General features: G+C 42.4%; 1 protein-coding gene across 11 annotated transcripts in view; it reads left to right on the forward strand.

Moving 5' to 3' along the window:
- The window catches only part of R3HDM1 (R3H domain containing 1), a 2,579,330-nt gene that overhangs the window by 310,550 nt on the left and 2,248,366 nt on the right, over positions 1-20,414 (forward strand). For all 11 annotated transcript variants that reach the window (XM_044074947.1, XM_044074954.1, XM_044074957.1 and 8 more), the window contains one exon: positions 19,791-20,001. In XM_044074947.1, the coding sequence (XP_043930882.1) occupies positions 19,837-20,001 (165 nt within the window). In that variant the 5' untranslated portion in view covers positions 19,791-19,836. The remainder of the gene's footprint in view (positions 1-19,790; positions 20,002-20,414) is intronic.

Below are 20,414 nucleotides of genomic sequence, written 5' to 3' on the forward strand. Positions count from 1 at the left end.
AGGTCTACACTTCAGCTACTCTCTCAGCTAGAGCTTTAAACTGTCAGTTTCACATGATACAATACCAAGAGTTTATGCTGGATCAGTTAACTAAAAACTAACCACTGATGAATCTCTTGATAAGAAATATGTATTAGAGATGGTAAATAACATACAACAGGTTAGCAACCATTCCTTAAAATGTGGCTATGATGCACTGGAGGCTTCATTTAGATCAGCCATGACAGGCACAGTGATAAGAAGGCATGCATGGCTAAAGGAACAAGCTTTACCGGATCATGTTAAAGCTAAGTTGCTAGATGCTCCTATGGACAAGACAAGTTTGTTTGGTACATCTGCCCAGCAGGTTATGAAGAAAATGGAAGAAAAGGCAAAATCTGTTCAAACTGTTAAAGATTTCTTGCAGGTTCAACCCCAAGGTTTAGCAGGAACTGGCCTGCCAAAAATTGGTCCTTTCCTGACTCCACAAAATTTCAAAGGGGCAGGAATAGGCGTTCCAGAGGCAGAAACCAATCCAGAGGAGGTGCCTACAGAGGAAGACAGTGGCAAGGTAACAACAGAGGCACAGACACAGCCACTGCCACTACATCAACACAACCACAGTGACTTAACCCTAAATCCGCCTACCAGGGAACAAATAGCAGCTCCTCTAGGCGGAAAGTTAACCTTATTTTCAAAGAACTGGCACTACATAACAAAGGACAAGTGGATTTTACAAACCATAGATCAAGGTTACCGGTTTCACTTCCACACTTTTCCAGTCAAAGAGGAATGCCAAATCTACCTCCAAATCAAAAACAGAGGCTCTCGCCAGATAATGGAGTTAGCAAACATGAGAGCTGTGGAAAGAGTGCCAACAGCAGAGCAAGGAAAGGGGTTCTACTCCAGACTATTCCTAGTTCCAAGAAAGGAAAAAAATTGGAGACCAATTCTCGATCTGTCCACCTTAAATACATACATCATTGTCCCAAAATTCAAAATGCTGACCTTACAGCAACTTCTTCCCATGCTGGGCAAGGAGTCTTGGCTGGTAACTCTAGATCTCAAGGAGGCATACCTGCACGTCCCCATTCGACCAATCTGCAGAAGATACCTCAGATTTCTTGCAGGATCAGAGCACTATCAATTCTCAGCATTGCCTTTTGGCTTATCTACTGCGCCCAGAGTATTCACAAAATGCCTGGCATCAGTAATCGCCCATTGCAGACTTCAGGGAATTCAAATTTACCCATACCTGGACGACTGCCTGCTACAAGGGGACAACAAAAGCAAGCTGACAACAGATTTACAAAGGGTCATTTACTTGCTACAAGCACTGGGATACACAGTCAATTTACAAAAGTCAAGGCTGATACCATCCCAAACAAGGACATTCTTGGGGAATTGGACACAGTAAAACAAATGGCATTCCTGACTACAGAAAAACAAAAGAACTCCCTCTATACTTCTTGGCACTAACAAAACTGAACAAGTTAACAGCAAGAAAAGTACTGCAGGCCTTGGGCTTCATGGCATCATGCATAATCTTGGTTCCATTTGCCAGACTACATATGAGAAAACTACAGTGGTACCTAAAGAATTTGTGGTCCCAACACAGACACAGTCTAGAAACAGAAATCCCACTAATTCCATGCTTAAAACAGGAGTTCCTATGGTGGGCTCAGGCATGCCAGTCAAACCCAGGCCTACCCTTTCGCAGATGTCAAGCAAGCCAGACCATCACAACAGACGCTTCAGACCTAGGATGGGGGGCCCACATGCTGGACAAATGCGTGCAAGGATTGTGGACACAGGATCAACTTCAACTGCACATCAACCTAAAAGAAATGCTGGCAGTAAAACTGGCAGTCCAAAAGTTCAAACCATTTCTCAAAGAGGGCCAGTTGATGATAAGGACAGACAACACCACAGTCATGTGGTACATCAACAAACAGGGAGGCACTCATTCATACCCCCTATGCAGAATGACCTTGGAGCTGTGGACCCTGGCACTCAGCTATAACATCCAGTTACAGGCAATATTTGTACCAGGGAAAGACAATACCCTAGCAGACATATTAAGCAGAACCACTTCGGATGCCCACGAATGGAAGCTTCACCCGGACATCTTCAAGACCATCTCAAAGAAATGGGGAATGCCACAGATAGACCTATTCGCATCACCTCTCAATCACCAGCTCAAAAAATTCTGCACAAGGATATTCCACCCATTAGCATGGAAAGTGGATTCACTCTCTTTCAACTGGAAAGGCCTAACAGCATATGCATTCCCGCCTCTTCCTTTGATACACAAGGTACTACTGAAAATCAAGGAAGAACGTCCAAGGATAATCCTGATAGCTCCAACTGGCCAAGACAACACTGGTACCCACTACTGAGGAGCATGTCTCGGAACAATATGTGGACAATTCCCCTGATGCCTTTGATGTTAACGCAGAACAACTACAGCATCATACATCCAAACCTAAAAACCTTGCAACTGACTGCATGGAACATCACATAACAGCAGCTATTCCAGAACTTTCCCAAAGGGTTAAAGACATTATTCTTGAAGCACGCAGACCTTCAACAAGAAGGAACTATGCTGGAAAATGGAAAAGGTTTGTCATCTGGAGTACGGAAAGAGGAAAAGATGTGTCAAACATAGATATGCCTAACATTCTGGAGTATCTGGCCAAACTTCTTCATTCAGGCCTGTCCTACTCCTCCATCAAGATACATGCATCAGCTATTTCAGCAGAATACAGCTTTGATACACCTGTTTTTCGCACCCTTTGCTCAGGCAATTCCTCAGAGGAATCAAGAATGTAAAACCTCCAAGGAAACCACCATTACCAGCTTGGGATTTAAACTTTGTGCTAGAAAAGTTGACACTAGCACCCTTTGAACCAGCAGCAACAGCAGACCTACAACACCTGTCATGGAAAACTGCTTTCCTACTGGCAATTACTTCAGCAAGGAGGGTTTCAGAACTACAGGCCTTAATGGCAGTGCAACCCTTCCTAATTTTCCACCAAGATAGAGTGTCCATGAGGACTAATCCTACATTTATGCCTAAGGTGGTATCCAGAGTGTCTTTAAACCAGGCAATCCACCTACCTACCTTCTTTCCCAACCCACAAAACAGAGGGAAAGAATACTGCATACCTTGGATGTACATAGACAGCTACGCTACTACTTGGACAGAACAAAAATAGCAGAAAGACTGACCAACTTTTTGTAGCCTATGCAACAGGAAGGGAAGGAAAAGCTATTTCCAAACAGACAATCTCCAAATGGATAGGAAATTGCATACAATTCTGTTACTCCTTCCATGGAAAACCAATTCCACAGAACATAAGACCTCATTCTACAAGGGCAACAGCCACTACCACAGCCTTCTTACGAGGAGTGGCAACCAAAGACATTATTGAGGCGGCTACTTGGACCTCCGTGCATACATTTGCCAAGCATTATAATTTGCCTCTATATTCCAGATCCCGAGCAGGGTTTGCCACTGCTGTACTGCAAGGGATCCTAAACACACCATAATCTACTTTTATCCTCCTCCCTAGTTGGCTATGGTATTCTACCCACTTGTTATGACTGCAGATGCATCCATGAAGGACATAGTACAGTTTTGTACCTACCATAAATGTAGATGTCCGAACTGGATAGCATCTGCAGTCAGGATTACCCTCCATCCCCTCTGTGGTACTCCTAGGGTGTTTACCCTTCTAATAGCTAGCTGTTGGGGGGGAGTCTTTTATGGTGTATTTGTTTGTGTATATGTACATACATGCTTATTGTTGTGTTTACCTCTATCTATTTGGAAACATTGGCATCTATCCAAATTTTAGCCTGCAAGAGGGCTACTGGCATCTGGGGCAAGAAACACTGAGGAAAATGGCGTCGGCTGATGCCTTTATACCCGAAGACCAACAGAGATGACGTCGGGTGGAGTGCGACATCAGCCGAAGCCGGACCCGGACTTTGGAATCCGGCCGACTGAAGGGCTGCCTGACGACAGGACAACCCACTTGTTATGACTGCAGATGCTATCCAGTTCGGACATCTACATTTATGGTAGGTACAAAACTGTACTATGTTCGAGTGTCTTCACTGTTGCAGTCTGGGTTTCCCTCCCTCCTGTCCCCTCTTATTTTTTCTTTTGTGTGGTTCCCTTCTTCACCCTTCTTTTGAGGTGTATTTGCAAAGGGTATGGGATCTTACTCATTTTGGAGCACCTGACATCTGGGGCAAGAAAAACTGGAGAACATGGCGTCGGCTGTCGGCTTTATACTCCTGGCGCTCTGACGTCAGGGAGCATGGCTAAACAGCCGACGCCGGACCCAGACTTTGGGATTCTGGCCGACCGAGGACTGCCTGCCGGCAGGGGAGAACCCTACAGTCATGACTGCAACAGTGAAGACACTCGAACATCTACATTTATGATAAGTGTACACAACTGTACTTTTCCCCTGGTCCGTCAGCCTTCCAGGTAGCAGAGAGAGCTTTCTCTAGACCAAGTGGTATGACTCCTCATCCTCCAAATCCTACCCAGTTGTCAAATTATCTGGGCTTTAGTTCCATCCATCGTGCCATTAGTCATCCCCCAGGTAAGCTTCCAAACCACTTCCCTGCAGGGGGTCCCTGCTTCTTCCGATTCTTCTCCAGATCATCCCACAGAAGAGGGTCATCGGAAGAAAATGTGCAAGAGAAGGCATGTGGACTACCCCTTGGTGTCCTTAACCGAGCTTACTGATTTTGATAAAGGATCCCCCAGATCTCCACTGGACGACGTCTCCTTTGGAGACATCCTTCAACTCCTGAGGCAAAAAGGTGGCTATTCTTCTCAAAATCTTTTTTCTGAGGAGTTGGTGTTTCTGGAGGCTTTCGGGGCAGGCCTAAGCCCTGAGTGACCCCCCCTAGTGGACAAACACATTATCTAGTTTCCCACTGGGTGTGGAAGGAACTGGACACAGTTGAGCCAGTCCCCAAGCATCTTGATAAATTCTTGAGTCCTCCTGATCTCTTTTATTGATACAAGGGTGTCTCAGTTGATGCCATTGTGGTGTCAGCAGCCACAAAAAAGGAGCTCGCCGAAGAGAGCTCCTCTGTTCATCCCCTGAACAAGAAGTCTTGGACAGATCCGGAAAGAGCGTGTATGCCTCAGCTACCTTCGCGGTGAGAGTGTTGAACTACTTGGCACATGTTACATGTCTGCAGAGAAATCTGATCAAGGAGCTAACCAACTCTGTGAAAGAGACCTTGTTGGAGGTGAATCTTAAACAGGTCTCTCCCCAGTTCGTGACTCTGTATTCCCAGGCAAATTCCACAATGAGGCTGATCTCCCACTTTGTGGAAGGTGCCTCACAGGTGGCTGGTACAACCATAGCTATTAGGAGACATGCCTGGCTGTGTCTTTGCGAATTCGAGGAACTCTTCAAGACATTCTTCATTAACACCCCCTGTTGGTTCCTCTTTGTTTGGACCATCAGTGAAAGAAACTCTTACCAACAGAAGGAAAGACCTTGTCTGTTGTAGGGATCAAGTTTTCTATCCCCCAAAGGACCTTCTCAAAAAATCAAAGGGGTGCAACAAACTTTGGTTTAGAAAATCTCAAGGTCCTTCCTAGAACTCAAGTGGGAATACCTCTTCTAGGGGCAGAGTAGGAGATTTCAGTAGTAAATGCTGTCCCAGAGACGGGGTGTGGCGAGTTCTGCAGAATCAAGGTTTTAGGAAACTCTTTGCTGATAAGCCGTAGCAGCGCTCTTGAAGTACTGCCTGATTCCCCAACTCTGGAGGCAGTCATGAGACGTCTGTCCCTGCACCTAGTCACAAACAACAACTAGGTGATAAAAATAATATCTAGAAGTTATTACTTTCCCTTTTTCCCTTCGCCTCGAAGTTCCAGAAGGTTACTCCCCAATGTGCCACCCAGTCAGAGGGAGTCCACTCTTCGAGAAGTTCAAACACTTCTAGAGAAGAGCCATCCAAGAGGTCCCGGCTGAGCAGGTAGGATACGGAACTTATTCTCGCTTCTTTTTGGTGCCAAAGAAAACCGGGGACCCAAGACCAATACTGGATCTTGGCAATTCAGCCTATATAAAAAGAAGAAAACCTCAAACCAGCGAAAAAGGCCCTAGATTTCCAAAACGGCTACCCCCTTTAGAGGGTTTCTGTAAGTGAAATTTACAGAGTTGTAAAAATTCCCTTGAGGCTCGACTTATAAAATAAAAACAATTCCAGTTTATTAAAACCAGTAAAATTTCTTTAAGCGCTGAAATATAATACACTTTTCGTCGCTATGTCCAAACGCAACTTCCTCAGAAGACAAACGGGCAGTAACCTATTTCCTTGTATTTAACCTCCTTTTAATTTTGCAATAAAGCAATTAAACAATCAGCTCATCATCGATTCTTAAAGGAAGGCTAAAGCTTTAATCTACACAAGGAACTTAAAGGAATATTCCACAAACCATGTCAAAAAAGTATACACAAGTACATAAAACGTATACACATCCAATCTGTTTTTAAAAAAGAGTTTTTTTGAATGGAAAAAGTATTCTAATAACTTTGTCTCACCTCCTTTGCTCTTGTGTTTCCTTAAATTTTATAAAAATGTTTCTTAAAAATTTTTTTTAAAAAACATTGGCTTATACCTAATGTTAATAACAAATGGTTGACCTAGATGAATATTACGCACTTGAAGTCGCTTTGTAAATAACTGGCCTGTTCTAATAAGCCCTAAATAAAATGCTTACATTGAATTTATTCTATTCTATAAGCAAGTTTTCTGTTTTGAAAAAAGTTTTTCTGTTGTTCATTATACATTAAGCATTATTAACGATCTAAACTTACTGTGTTCATTATTGAATCAAATATGTATTCTAACACTACCTAGAACAAATAATGTTTCTGTAATCCTATAGAGTTTAACCGTCACGGCCCAAAAATGGGCCAAGACATAAACTCGTATTCGTATATATAAGCCTAAAGGGGGAAAGTACTCTAAAAACAGTAACATACTGAAATTGCCCTTTAAAGTTGTCTTTTATAATAGGGATTGTCCTTTTAGAATAAAAAATGTGTCCCTACAGATAGAGGTTGTCTTTCTAAAATAGTATTTGTACCTTAAGGACCCTGCCTTAAATAAATTCCGTCATCTTTCCTTATTTTTCAACCTCAAGATACATTTAATTGAAGACATTTCGTTAATTCCTGGGTGCTGGTTTGCGTTTGTTATTAACTGCCAAACCAGTTCTTTCCTTTCTAGTTTTAACTTACTTCTAGGATCCTCACTTAACTGGTCAATAGCTTTAAATTTAAAGCTATGGCCTTCATTTTCTAGGCAGTGCCTAGCTAGAGCATTTTCTAGTTTCTGTCTACTAATGCAGTAATTATGTTCATATATTTTTTCTTGTAGTCTCCTATCAGTTTTACCTATATAGAAGGCCGCACACTTCACACATTTTGCTTTATAAACAATTTGTTTGCTACTACAATTAAATTTATTTTTGATCTTATAAATTATATTCCTAATTGTGAAGGTGCGGCCTTCTTCTACAAATTTACACATATTGCACATACCACACTTAGTCATGCCTACATTTGTGGCTTTTCTAGTGTTTTTGATTTGCAAAATTTCTTTCAGATTCGTACCTCTTTTGTAAATTATCTTTGGTTTTTCAGGCATGAGGTCTTTAAGATGATTGTCTTTAGATAAAGGCTCCCAGTTTTTCAAAATTATATTTCTAATATCTTGGGAGTCCAAGTTGAAAATTGTTATAAGACTACAGGTAAAACTAAGTTTAACTTCATTAGTAGATTGAGGCATCCAAGCTCCGCCTAATGGTTGGATAGTACCTAAAAGTGGCACATAATAACCTCCTTGTCTTTTAGTCTTGACCTCTATTATAATCTCCTGAACAAACTCGTAAGGGTAACCTCTTTGGAGGAAGAACTTTTTTAGTAAATTACATTCATCTAGGAAGTCACTATCACTTGTTGTCATCCTCGCCGCCCTCACCAGTTGGCCCTTAATAATTGATTTTTTCTGGTGAAGTGGGTGGCAACTTGTGAAGTGTAAGAACATGTTTGAATATGTCTCCTTCCTATAGATTCTTGACATATACTTTCTATTAGTATAGTCTTTCCTCAAGTCTACATCCAAGTATTCTATAAAATCTTTACTATATTTGTAAGTAAACTTAAGGAATTCTGTACTTGTATTAAATGTTGTAACCAACTTTTCAATTTCTACTTTGGTAATTCAGCCTATATGTCAAGAAGTCAAAGTTCCAAATGGTTACAGTTCAGTCCATTCTGCCACTTCTACGCAGGGATGATTGGATGTGATGTTCTTTGTGTTTCACTGTTGTAGTCATCACATTTGGGTTATCTGCTTGCAGTAGCCCTCAGTCGGACTGATTATCAAAGTCTTGGGTCCTGCATTGGTTGCTTTCTCATCTTCCATGATGTCAGGTAGTCAGGGGTATAAAGCATGCAGCCGACGCCATTACATCAGTCTTTCTTGCCGTGCGGTGCCCGAAGTAGAAGCAGTTCGCAAGTGCCGGTTGGCCGACTCCTGAAATTTTCATTTTCGAGTTTCAGAACCGAAGTCTTCAACTAAAGCTAAATACCCAGTTGGGGAAACTTTTTCTTGCTCTAAACCGATGTCAGTAAAAGTCAGTAATTGTATTTCTTGTGAAAAGCAAATACCTCATAAAGATTTTCATTGGTACATTCTTCCTTGTCTAGGCCCTGACCACGACGTACCTCGCCGTCGGTTTTGTGCCTTATTTAAACAAAGAACTATTCGTCTGTATATTTACACTTCTAAAATATTTTGGTGCTTGGTTCAGTTACCCAGATATGGCTTCGGTAAAGCCACCTGACTACAGGCATTCCGAAAAAATGCAAAGGTAAAGACAAGAGACAGGCCGCCTAGGTCCAAAGCTGCCGACAATGCTTCTAAGTTGGTCGCCAGTTCGCCAGTACTCAGTGATGCGCTTATGTAGCCCCTGATACCCGCTACTTCAGATTCGCAAGCCTCTACTGAGACCCATTCGGGGTCCAGTATGCCGCGAGATGCTTCAACTGTAGAACCTGCGGATGTCTCTACCTTGGATGGGTCCGGAGCCGCTGTGCAGGCACCGGCTTCTGAGGGTGTATTCAGGCCTACTGACTTGCATATTAAACCAACGCCGTCTTCTTCAAGGCCTAAAACTCGATCCATGCCTAGAAATTATGATTTTTCTGATCAGGATTCTGAAATTTCGGTTTCCTCTGATGACCAGGATTTACCCTTATCCACCTATGAGGATTCTGATGCAGAGGACTCAATTCCCTCAGCTTCCCCTCCAGGTGATTTCTCTTTTGATGAAACCTTGCATACTCGTAGGGAGAATTTTTTGCTGGGAAAGCCAGGATTACTCTGATTCAAAAAAGAGGCTTAGGGATTTCTTACTCCTGCCCCAACACAGGCCTTTAGCTATCCCCCCTGTACTGGACATTGTTGATGATGCCTTTTCGGAATCTAGCTTGGCCCCTGACTCCTTACTTCCTGCTCCCACTGCGGATCCTGAGACCATTTCACAGGGACCCAAGGGCATTAAGGCTACTATTGCCAAAAATCCTACCCCCTCTGATAGAGATTCCAGGGCAATGGATAGATGGGATAAGAAGGCATACATTTATGCAACCTTGGCCATTAGGGCCTTAAACTGCCAGTTTCATATGTTAAAGTATCAGCAGCATGTTATTGGATTGCTTAAACAGAAAATGATGTTAATTCCTGACTGTGCTGAAAATAAGGTTTACAGGATTTAATGCATTCTGCTGAACAAGTTGGAAAACATACTTTGCAATGTGGTTTTGATTCACTAGAGGCATCTTACAGGGCTGCTGTCACTGGGTCTGTACTTAGAAGGCATGCTTGGTTTAAGGAGCAATCCTTGCCAGATCATGTTAAAGCTAAATTGCTGGATGCTCCCTTAAACCAGGATCGCCTGTTTGGCAACAGAGCGGTAGTAGTACTTAAAAAAAATGGAGGAAAAGCTAAATCTATGCAAACTGTTAAAGATTTCCTGCAAGTACAGCCTCCAAGGTTTAGTAGGCATTGGCCCTCTAAGAATTGGTCCTTTCCTGCCTCTTCCAGTCCTTCTCAGTCCAAACCCAGAACACCCAGGCTTCAGTCCCAAGTTACGCGCAGGACTAAGCAGTGAAGGGGCTCCCACTTCCAAAGCAGGGAGTAGTAAGACTTCCCCCCCCCCCCTATGGTAAACTGTCTCTATGACTTACCTTTAAAACTTCCAAGCCCTTCTCAACTGACTGCTCCTTTAGGGGGAAAGATTGCTCTGCAGGCAAAAAACTGGGAACTCATTATCCAGGATAAATGGGTTTTAAATGTAGTTTCCCAAGGATACAGATTCCACTTCCACACTGTACCAATCCCAAGCGGTTGGCCAGATCTACCCCCAAATCAGTGGGCAGAGGCTCAAAAGCAAGTTCGCTCTCTCAAGTATAAGGGCAATTCAAATTGTCCCAGAAGAGGAAAGGGGACAAGGTTTCTACTTAAGACTTTTCCTGGTGCCCAGAAAAAAAACACTGGCATCCTATCCTGGATCTCTGTATCCTAAACACTTTTTTGGTGATCCCAAAATTCAAGATGCTAACTCTTCACCAGTTGCTTCCTATGCTAGGCAAGGATGCCTGGTTGGCAGCACTGGATTTAAAGGAAGCCTACCAGAACATCCCAATCAGGGAATCATGCAGAAGATACCTACGCTTCAAAGCAGGCTTCATGCACTATCAGTTCTTTGCACTACCCTTTGGCTTATCTACTGTGCCCAGAGTATTCGCAAAGTGCCTAGCTCCAGTCATTGCATTTTGCAGGCAAATAAATATTCAGATATACTCATACCTGGGCAATTGTCTAATTCAGGCAGAAAGCCAGGACATACTTTTGAATCATCTGACATTTGTATAAAAGGTGCTAATTTCTCTGGGGTACACCATAAATGAAAAGAAATCACATATTGTACCCTGCCAACAAATTGTATTCCTTGGAGCAAGCTTGAACACATCTTCCCAGATGGCTTTCCTCACGCCAGAGAAACAAGTTCATTTGGCATCTTACTTCAAACTAATGGCCCCAAAGACTCTGCTATCTGCAAGACAAATACTGCAAGCCTTGGGGTTCATGGCCTCCTGCATTCTCTTAATTCCATATGCAATACTGCATATGAGGGAACTACAGTGGTATCTAAAAAGTCTATGGTGTCAACATTCTCAGGATCTAGAAGCAATGATTCCTCTCATACCTTGCCTACGGTTAGAGTTCCTTTGGTGGGCAGAGGCCTGCCACAAAACAAGGGACTGCCATTCACTCTACCCCCTGCCGCCCAAACCCTAACAACAGATGCATCAGACTATGCAAGGGGGGGGCTCACTTGGAAGGGAAGTGCATTCAAGCCAAATGGAACCCAAGTCAAATGCACCTGCATATCAATCAAAAAGAAATGTTAGCTGTACAGAATGCTCTTGACAGCCTTCAAGGACTACATTCTTCCAGGACAATTAATGGTAAAGATGGGCAACACCACTGTTATGTGGTACATAAACAAGCAGGGGGGAACCCACTCATACCCTCTCTGCAGACTGGCCATGGCTCTGTGGAACACAGCCTTGAGCTACCAAGTACACCTACAGGCTCAATTCCTGCCAGGAAAGCTAAATACACTGGCAGACGAACTAAGCAGAAATCTCATGGACCCACACGAGTGGAAACTGGAACCAAAGACATTCAACATGTTGATAAACAAATGGGGGAGCCCAGACATAGACCTGTTTTCCTCCCCCACAGAACTACAAATTGGACAAATTCTGCACAAGGACTCCCCACAAACAAGCTTGGAAAGTGGATGCCCTGTCCTTCACCTGGAAAAATCTATCTGTGTATGCTTTCCTCCTCTGCCTCTCCTCTCCAAGGTACTACTAAAGATCAAACAAGACAAACCAAGGGCGATACTGATAGCACCAGACTGGCCACACCAACACTGGTGTACCCCCTCTTGCGCAGTGTGTCACTGCTGGCACCATGGCACCTGCTTCAGACCCCTACCCTGCTGTCCCAGTAGGAGAGTCAGATTCTGCACCCTCAGCTTCAAACCCTGATCCTGGCAGCGTGGCTAATTACCTGATCTCTCCGTTACCATCACTCAGTAAACAAGTGTTGGATGTCATTGTGGAGGCAAGGAGACATAGTACTAGAAAATCTTATCCTGAAAAATGGAAAAGATTCTGTTCCTGGAACCAAACTCAGGGGATGGGCACAGCAGCACCCAATTTACCTTAGATTCTTCAATACTTAACTGAGATGCTTCACAAGGGCCTTTACTTTTCCTCCATCAAAGTTCATGCCTCAGCCATTTCAGCTCATTACAAGACAGAACCACCCCTTTTTTCTCATCCAGTGCTCAAGCAGTTCCTCAGAGGGGCCAAAAAAAGACCACCCAGGAGAGCCCCAACTTCAGCCTGGGACCTTAACTTTGTATTGGAAAAACTCACTCTGCATCCTTTTGAGCCAGCTGCAAGTGCAGAGTTGAAATTCCTTTCTTGAAAAACAGCATTCCTTTTGGCCATCACTTCAGCAAGAAGGGTGTCTGAATTACAGGCCCTTATGGCAGTGGAGCCTTTCATCATCTTTCATGCAGACAGGGTGTCCCTCAGGACCAATCCCTCCTTCATGCCCAAGGTAGTATCCAGTGTGGCGCTTAATCAGTCCATTCATTTGCCAACCTTCTTTTCTAATCCACAGAACAAAGAGGAATGGATACTGCACTCCTTAGATGTGCACAGACAGCTTATATTTTACTTGGACAGGACTAAACCTCTCAGGAAATCTGAACAGCTGTTGGTGGCATTTGCTGCAGGGGCAGAGGGGAAGGCCATTTCAAAGCAAACCATTTCTAAATGGATAGGCCATTGCATTCATTTCTGCTATAAGCACCATGGAACACCTATCCCACAGGGGATAAGACCACATTCAACTAGGGCTGCATCTACCTCTACAGCCTTTCTCAGAGGTGTCCCTACCAGGGACATCCTAGAAGCTGTTACCTGGAGTTCTGTACATACTTTCACCAAGCATTACCATTTGCCAATTTTCTCTAAATCCAGAGCTGGCTTTGCCACTGCAGTCTTGCAGGGCCTTATAACTGGTCCTAGTGCTATCTAATTTCCTTCTCCCATCCTTAGCTTTGGGAATCTACCCAAATGTGATGACTGCAGCACTGAAACATGAAGAACATAGTATAGTTGTGTACACTCACCATAAATGTGGATGGTAGAGTGTATTCACTGTTGCAGTCCTGATTACCCTCCCTCCAGCCCTCTGACTTCTTTTGACTATACCTCTATTCCTTTTTACTATGCTTAAAGCTTTTTGGTGTATTTGTTTTTTTGTTGGAGGTGTAACCTTGTATATATATTTAATTGCTTCCCATTAGGGGGCACCTGACATCTGCGGCAAGAAAAACTGATGTAATGGCATCGGCTGCATTCTTTATTCCCCTGACTACCTGACATAAGATGAGACCGCAACTGACGCAGGACCCAAGACTTTGATAATCAGGCCGACTGAGGGCTACTGCAAGCAGATAACCCAAATGTGATGACTACAACAGTGAATACACTCGAACATCTACATTTATGGTAAGTGTACACAACTGTACATTTTGTAGATGTCCTGGATGCGCATTATCCTATCAAAATGGACAAATGTTCCAGGAAACATTTGCACTTTTGGCTGGGGGACAATCATTACCAGTTCAGAGCACTGCCCTTAAGTCTCACCACACACCTCTTGGGTTTTTATCAAATGTATGGCAGTTGTCACAGCTTACCTGAGGTTGAAAGGATTCCAGGTGTTTCTATATTTGGATGATTGGAATATTACTGCACCAGCAAGGCATCAACTGATTCAGGCCAGGGATTACCTGTTACAGATCTTCATTTCCCTGGGCATTTCAATAAACTTGACAAAATCAAACCCGATTCCTTTGCAGAATCTAGAGTTTATAGGAATGAAACTGAACACTTCCACTCAAGTAACTTCCTTATTCTGCATCGCATAACTTCTGTGAGACAGCAAGTGTAGGACGTATTGCATCTTGCATCCCCTCCAGCACAGATAGCACTGGGTTCTACATCAGAGTGCATCATTCTCATACCCTTAGCAAAATACTTTGCGCGTCCTACAATGGACCCTGGCTGTTCAGTGGTCCATTATGTACCGGCCCCTGTATGACTAGCTACAATCTAAAGAGGGCATCTCCAATGGTGGATACACTCAAATGATCCTATTGTTGGGCAGGTCATTTTCTCTTCCCCCTCCAATAGGCACAGTGACCACGGACACTTCCCTATTGAGGGCTTAGGGGGCATTATCAGGGAAAGATGGTCTAAGGCACTTGGCCCAGCATGAGACCAGGCTGCATCTCAATGTCCTAAAGATGATAGCAGTCCTTCTAATATTGCAAACCTTTCAGGATCGTCTTCTTCTAGGGACTATTGGAATTCATACAGACAAACATGTCAATGATCTGGTATGTAAACATGGAGGAACGTGATCCTAACCATTATGCAGAGAGGCCATGAGAGTTTGTCAACGGTTGATCTCTTCCAGCCACTTTCTAATTACAATGCACATGCCTGGAGAAAGCAATGTGCAGGCAGACAGTGTCAGCAGGTCCATTTTGACCCCTCACGGGTGGTCCCACAGTCAAGCAGTAGCAAACCAGATTTTCAGCCATTGTGGTTAACCTTGCTGCAGTTTCTTTGCTTCTCCCCTAAACAACAAATGCAGCAAGTACTTTGCTCTGATCCCCTCCCCAAAAGAGGAGCCACCGAGGTATGCTTTAGTCTACGATTGGCCCCAGGGTCTTGTTTATGCTTAACACTCCCCTTCCCTTGATCCCGAAGTTTTTGCAGAAAGCCAGCAGGCTGAAGTGCTCAGTGATCCTCATTGCCCCCTTCTGGCCTCTTCATGTGTGGTTTCTCCTTTTATTGTCTCACCTGATCTATCCCTCATGGATACTGGATCCCAACCAGGACCTCATCTCCCATCTGTCAGAACATCAAAAGCCCAATCTTCACACTCTCAAGCTAAACTGCATGGTTTCTCCACTTTCAGTGATTATAAGAGAGTCCAGGCTAACTTCCCCAGTTCTTGACATAATCTTGGCCTCGCAGAAAGTATCCACAAAAAAGGTCTATAGCAGTAAGTAGAAAAGATTTGCGATTTGGGCTTCAAAGGAGAATATTGATCCATTTACACCTCCTATGTCAGCTATTCTCCTTTTTCTGAGGTCACTTTTTCATGATGGTGCCAGTTTTACTGTCATTAAGTTGCAGCTAGCTGCTATTTCCGATTTTCATTCAGGAAAGGGATCTTCCCTCTATTTCCTCATTAGTTATGCAAAGCCTTTATGAGTGGAATGTTTCTGATAAGCCCTCCAATTAAAGATCATTCTCCCCCTTGGGACCTTAAAATTGTCCTTCAAAGCCTCACTCATAAACCTTTTGAACCGGCTGCTAGTTGTGACTTGAAATTTCTTTCATGGAAGACTATTTTCTTGGTAGCCATCACGTCAGCCAAGAGAGTATCTGAAATGCAAGCCCTGTCAGCCAAACCTCCTGACATAATTTTTCATAAAGAGTTTCCCTAGGAGCTAGTCCATCTTTATGCCTAAAGTTGCACCAGAATACAACATTAATCAGTCCATTCAGTTGCCGGTCTTCTTTTCAAATTATTCAAACAAAAGAAAATGTATCTGGTAAACTGTATAATTTAGTATTATAGCGGAGTTTTTCTCCTCGGCCTCTGCTGTACATCTTCTTGATGTTCATAGACAGTTGGCGTTTCTGTCTCCACAGGATAAAGAAGCACAGAAAATCTGATCAACTCTTTGTATCTTTTTCTATTTGGGCCAGGCAGTTTCCATGATTACCCTGGCTAAATGGATAACAAATTGCATTTCTACCTTTTATTCCCAAAAAGAGGTTGAATTGTCTCATCCAGCTGAAGTCCACTTGACTAGATCCTCTGCCACTTCAGCTTTTTCTGCCAAAACATCTATTGATGAAATATGTGCTGCAGCCACTTGGTCTAAGACTCTCAAACATATGTTTTGCATTATAAATTGGACATTGTCTCCAGAAATAGGGCATCCTTTCACTTGAAAGTGCCCCAGCAATTTCCTTCCTTAGTGGCCACCCAGGAGTTACGTAGTTGGGGACTCTGACCCAACAGTGAGGAACAATGAGAAGGGCAACATCAGATACAGAAGTTATGTACTTACCATAACTTGGCATCTGTGTTGTCCATTTTCATTCATCCTCACTTCTCTTCCATCCATCCTCCAGCCTTGGGATCTTCAAGAAGTTACCTAGAGGAATTTGGAGCCAGTAAATTCATGGCTTGGGCCACAGAAACTCTTAATCTGCTGTATATCTTCCTCGTAATATTACCAATTAGGGTAGCAAACTCGATATGAGGAGTTACAAAAGGAATGATGCATTAGGGAAAGGGAAGCACTCGACACTCTATTCCAAAAGTCTTGTAAATGCGGCCGAGTCGGATCTGAAGACCCAACTGTGAGGAAGAATGAAACTTGACAAACACAGATTCCAAGTTATGGTAAGTACCTTATTTTGAAGACCCAACTGTGAGGAAGAATGAAACTTGACAAACACAGATTCCAAGTTATGGTAAGTACCTTATTTATATATAAAGAAGTTATCTGTTTACCGTACCGTTCTATCTGTGTTGTCCATTTTCATTCTTCCTCAACTTCCCACCCACCAACCCCCAACCTTTGACATCTTGAACGTCTGGAAGAGTGAGATGCTATTAAGACACCAGTACGTCTTCTGTGGATCTCAAGAAATTGGTTTCCTTTGTTAGTAACAGTATTCGTATAGTTACTATTTATATTAATTAGCAAACAAGATCTGAGGTATGTTAGGGGTTGGTGCATTATGGGTAGGATGGAGCTTGAGAGTTTAACCACGAGCTATAGTATTGGCTGAGTAGGATCTGAGGATTGGATCCGAACCCAGTGGTTGAGGAACAGTGAACACAGAACGTTATGGTAAGTATATAATTTCTTATTGTTATCTTTATAAATGTTCCACATTAACATAATTCTCTTTTTAGGATTTATCAAGTGCAAAATATGTGCAAATGAAGGTAACTTTTCTTTATTGCCTTACCAGTTATATCCCTGAATTTTTGACTCCCTTACTTTCTTTGCTAGTGGTTATTTTGTTCAAACACAGTTTGCTAGAGGGGATCCCTCCCACCCTAATTCTTGCCTCCAGCCCATTGTATATACTCCTAATTAACCCTGTTCTGTCAGGGAATACAAATGCTGCTGTTGCCCTATTCATACAATCCCAGCTGACTCCATTGAATGCTTTTTGTGCATCAAGACCCACAAACAGTAGTGGTATTTTCTTGTATTCTGTTCCCTCTAGACCATTTTGCTATTTGATCCATATTAATCAATTTTGGCAGCATCTTTGTCATTCTCTTGGCTTGTATAGATGTAAACACTTTAAAATTGAAATTGGTCTATATACAAGTTTGTCTAATGGGCCTTCACCATCTTTGGGTAATACACCCACCACAGTTTTTTTCCCCAAGGTGCTAGTGCTCTCCCTCCTTTTGAAACCGTACCTTTCAGATCTTGTATCACTTTCTTCCCTTCTAATTTCTAAACTACCACAGCAATAGTTGCTTAGTAACTGCCAGCTATTCCTCAACCTAAAAAAAAGTAAGCTGCTTCTTTGTCAGCCAAAGAACCGTACAGCAAATCTAAACTACTTCAGAATTCTCTGCTGATAACAGTACCATTGAAATTGTCCACCATGCTAAGCTACTAGGTGTAGTCATAGACGATCGCCTACCATTTGATCTTCACATTCAACAAAACATAAAGAAAACCCACCAGAAACTTAGCACACTATACAGAAACAAACACACCCTAACCTCTTCTTCCAAAACCAGCTTTGCCAAAACTTTCCTTTTACCCTTCCTGCTTTATGGCACACTAGTACTTAATTCACAGAGCTCCTCTAGATCCAAATTGGAACAGTGATATAATAAAGTGGCCAAGGTTGCCACCAGCTCTAAAACTAGAACCCACCACTGCTAGTCAGTAACAAAACTAAACTGGCTAGAATTCCCCAACTACTAGCACTCTACAACAAGGTTTACAAACCCCTAGCCTGCCCAGCTCTGAATAACATCATCAAAACCCTACAACCGAAATAGAACACTTAGGCCTACAGATAGAGCTTCTATAGAGCTTCTCTCTATATCCAAACCCTCTAAGACAGCTGGTTGAAGCCTCTGTTCTCACTATGCTGCAAAAGCATGGACCTCTTTTCCACTTACTGTGAGAACTACTACTAACCTACATTGCCTTTAAAACTGTACTGAAACAACACACAATCAACTCCTGGCTGTGCCATTGTTCTCATCCAGGCTAATCTCTTCCAGATCAAACCAAACTGACTCTCTCTTTCACTCTCTCTCCATCTGTACTTCATCACTCTGTATCATTTGCTTGTATATCTTGTAATATAAATGGCTAGTTACCATCTGCCTCATAACAATGTGCATGCTTGCTTGGAACTCATGTAGTTTTTATATCATCTGTGTAAAGTGTGTATAAGTCTGTATGTAACTTGAGCTTTTCTCCTGTGGCCTCCGCTACAAATGGGTTCTTTCTGACCCACTTGGACCATCCCAGTAAACAAATGTCAATTATATAAATAAATAAATTACCATCTCTTCCTGAAGACTTCCCTGTGCTGATTTGAGTATACAGTACTATTTTATTTAGTTCTTCTCTTCTTATCGTGGCTGTTAATTGCTGAGCCTGATTTTCCTCTAATCTTGGCATAATGTTTGTATAAATATTTCCATTTGTTCTTTTTTGTTGTTTCCACATTCCTCTGCTTTGTGCAAATTTTCATAAAATTTATGAACTGTCTCTAATATGTCTGTAGGGTCTCTGGTTAATTTTGTTGTCATAGGCTCACTATGTTTGGCAGCAGAAAGTAGAAAGGGTTGTTTAAGTCATAGTAAAAGATTTTGCTCTGAAGTTATCAGAAGTACTTGCTTCAAGAAAGCATTTTTACCTTTGTACCTTTTAGGTAGGATTGGACAGTGTTGAGAGTTTCACATTTTACTGTCACATGTTGAATGAGGGAACTAAACTGGCCAATAACTGGATAAATTCTTACTTGACCCTGTTACACTCTAAGGTTAAACCTCTGACCCTAATGAGGTTGGAATTATTCGCAGATAGCCACTGTAGATTTCCCATTGTACATGGGTCATTTGCCAAGGAAAGGGAAGGTGATAAAAGTAGGAGCAGTTAGTCAAGGTATGAGGCCTTATGGTATTCCTTTTTTCTGGGGAGGTACATAAGTCTTGCATTAAGAGAAGCAGTTGATGGTACGGTCATTACAGTTAAAGATGCATCCAACTCTGACCTGATTAACGGTAAATTTTAAATCCATTTTCCTGTGCTTGTAGAGAACACAGCTTCATATTAATAACCATTGTACAGTGCTCAAAATGCTAATGTGTGAGGGAATACTTTGCATCATGTTGATCTGTAATATTATGTGCTTGTTAATTAGTTTGAGGAGTTCTTTCTAAAGATATGCTGGTGCAATTAAACACAAAAAATTCAAATTTTTGACTTGCCTCTTTCAACCTTTCCCCCATAGGATCCACTCATCTAGTAGAATTTTAAAGTAACATTCTCTGTTGAGGATGTCCGATACTGTCTCTGTAAGAAGAGATGCAGATGCGATGAAAGGATCAGAAACTGAAACAAAAGAATGTACCCAACTTGAAAATTTGTTGAAACTGGAAAGCTTTGCAAATGTTGAGAATGAGAGGGAAGACGGTTGTGCAGATAATAAAAACTTGTTGCAGGTAAGGGGAAAACGCTTTTAAACATTTTCTTTTTTGGGGATGGGGTTTAAATATGAATACCTGTGACTGTACCTTTATTTTTGTTTTTCTGAAATAAAAACGTTGTGTGGGGATAAAAAAAAATCTTTGGCAGTAGACTTTGACATTCTTGAATAATTCTTGACTTCTCTGCCCCCTTGATGAATTTCACTGAACAGAATACTTTAAGCATTTTAACCAAAGCATAGCTTATGTTACTACTGTTCCTTTAAGCTTTAACACTGACAACCCTTCTAGTTCAGTTGCAGAGATGGAGACGTCCTTTCTCCTAGTTAGCACTTGGCATATTTTTTCCAAAGCTACTAAATGGGAAACCCCCCCAATCCCCATCTCTGTTGGCGTGCCAGACGGTTATATACTTGGTCCTCTCCTCT

This window comes from Protopterus annectens, chromosome 6.part0, assembly GCF_019279795.1.
Source record: "Protopterus annectens isolate FY-2018-M chromosome 6.part0, PAN1.0, whole genome shotgun sequence".
In the NCBI taxonomy this organism is placed as follows: Eukaryota; Metazoa; Chordata; order Ceratodontiformes; family Protopteridae; genus Protopterus; species Protopterus annectens.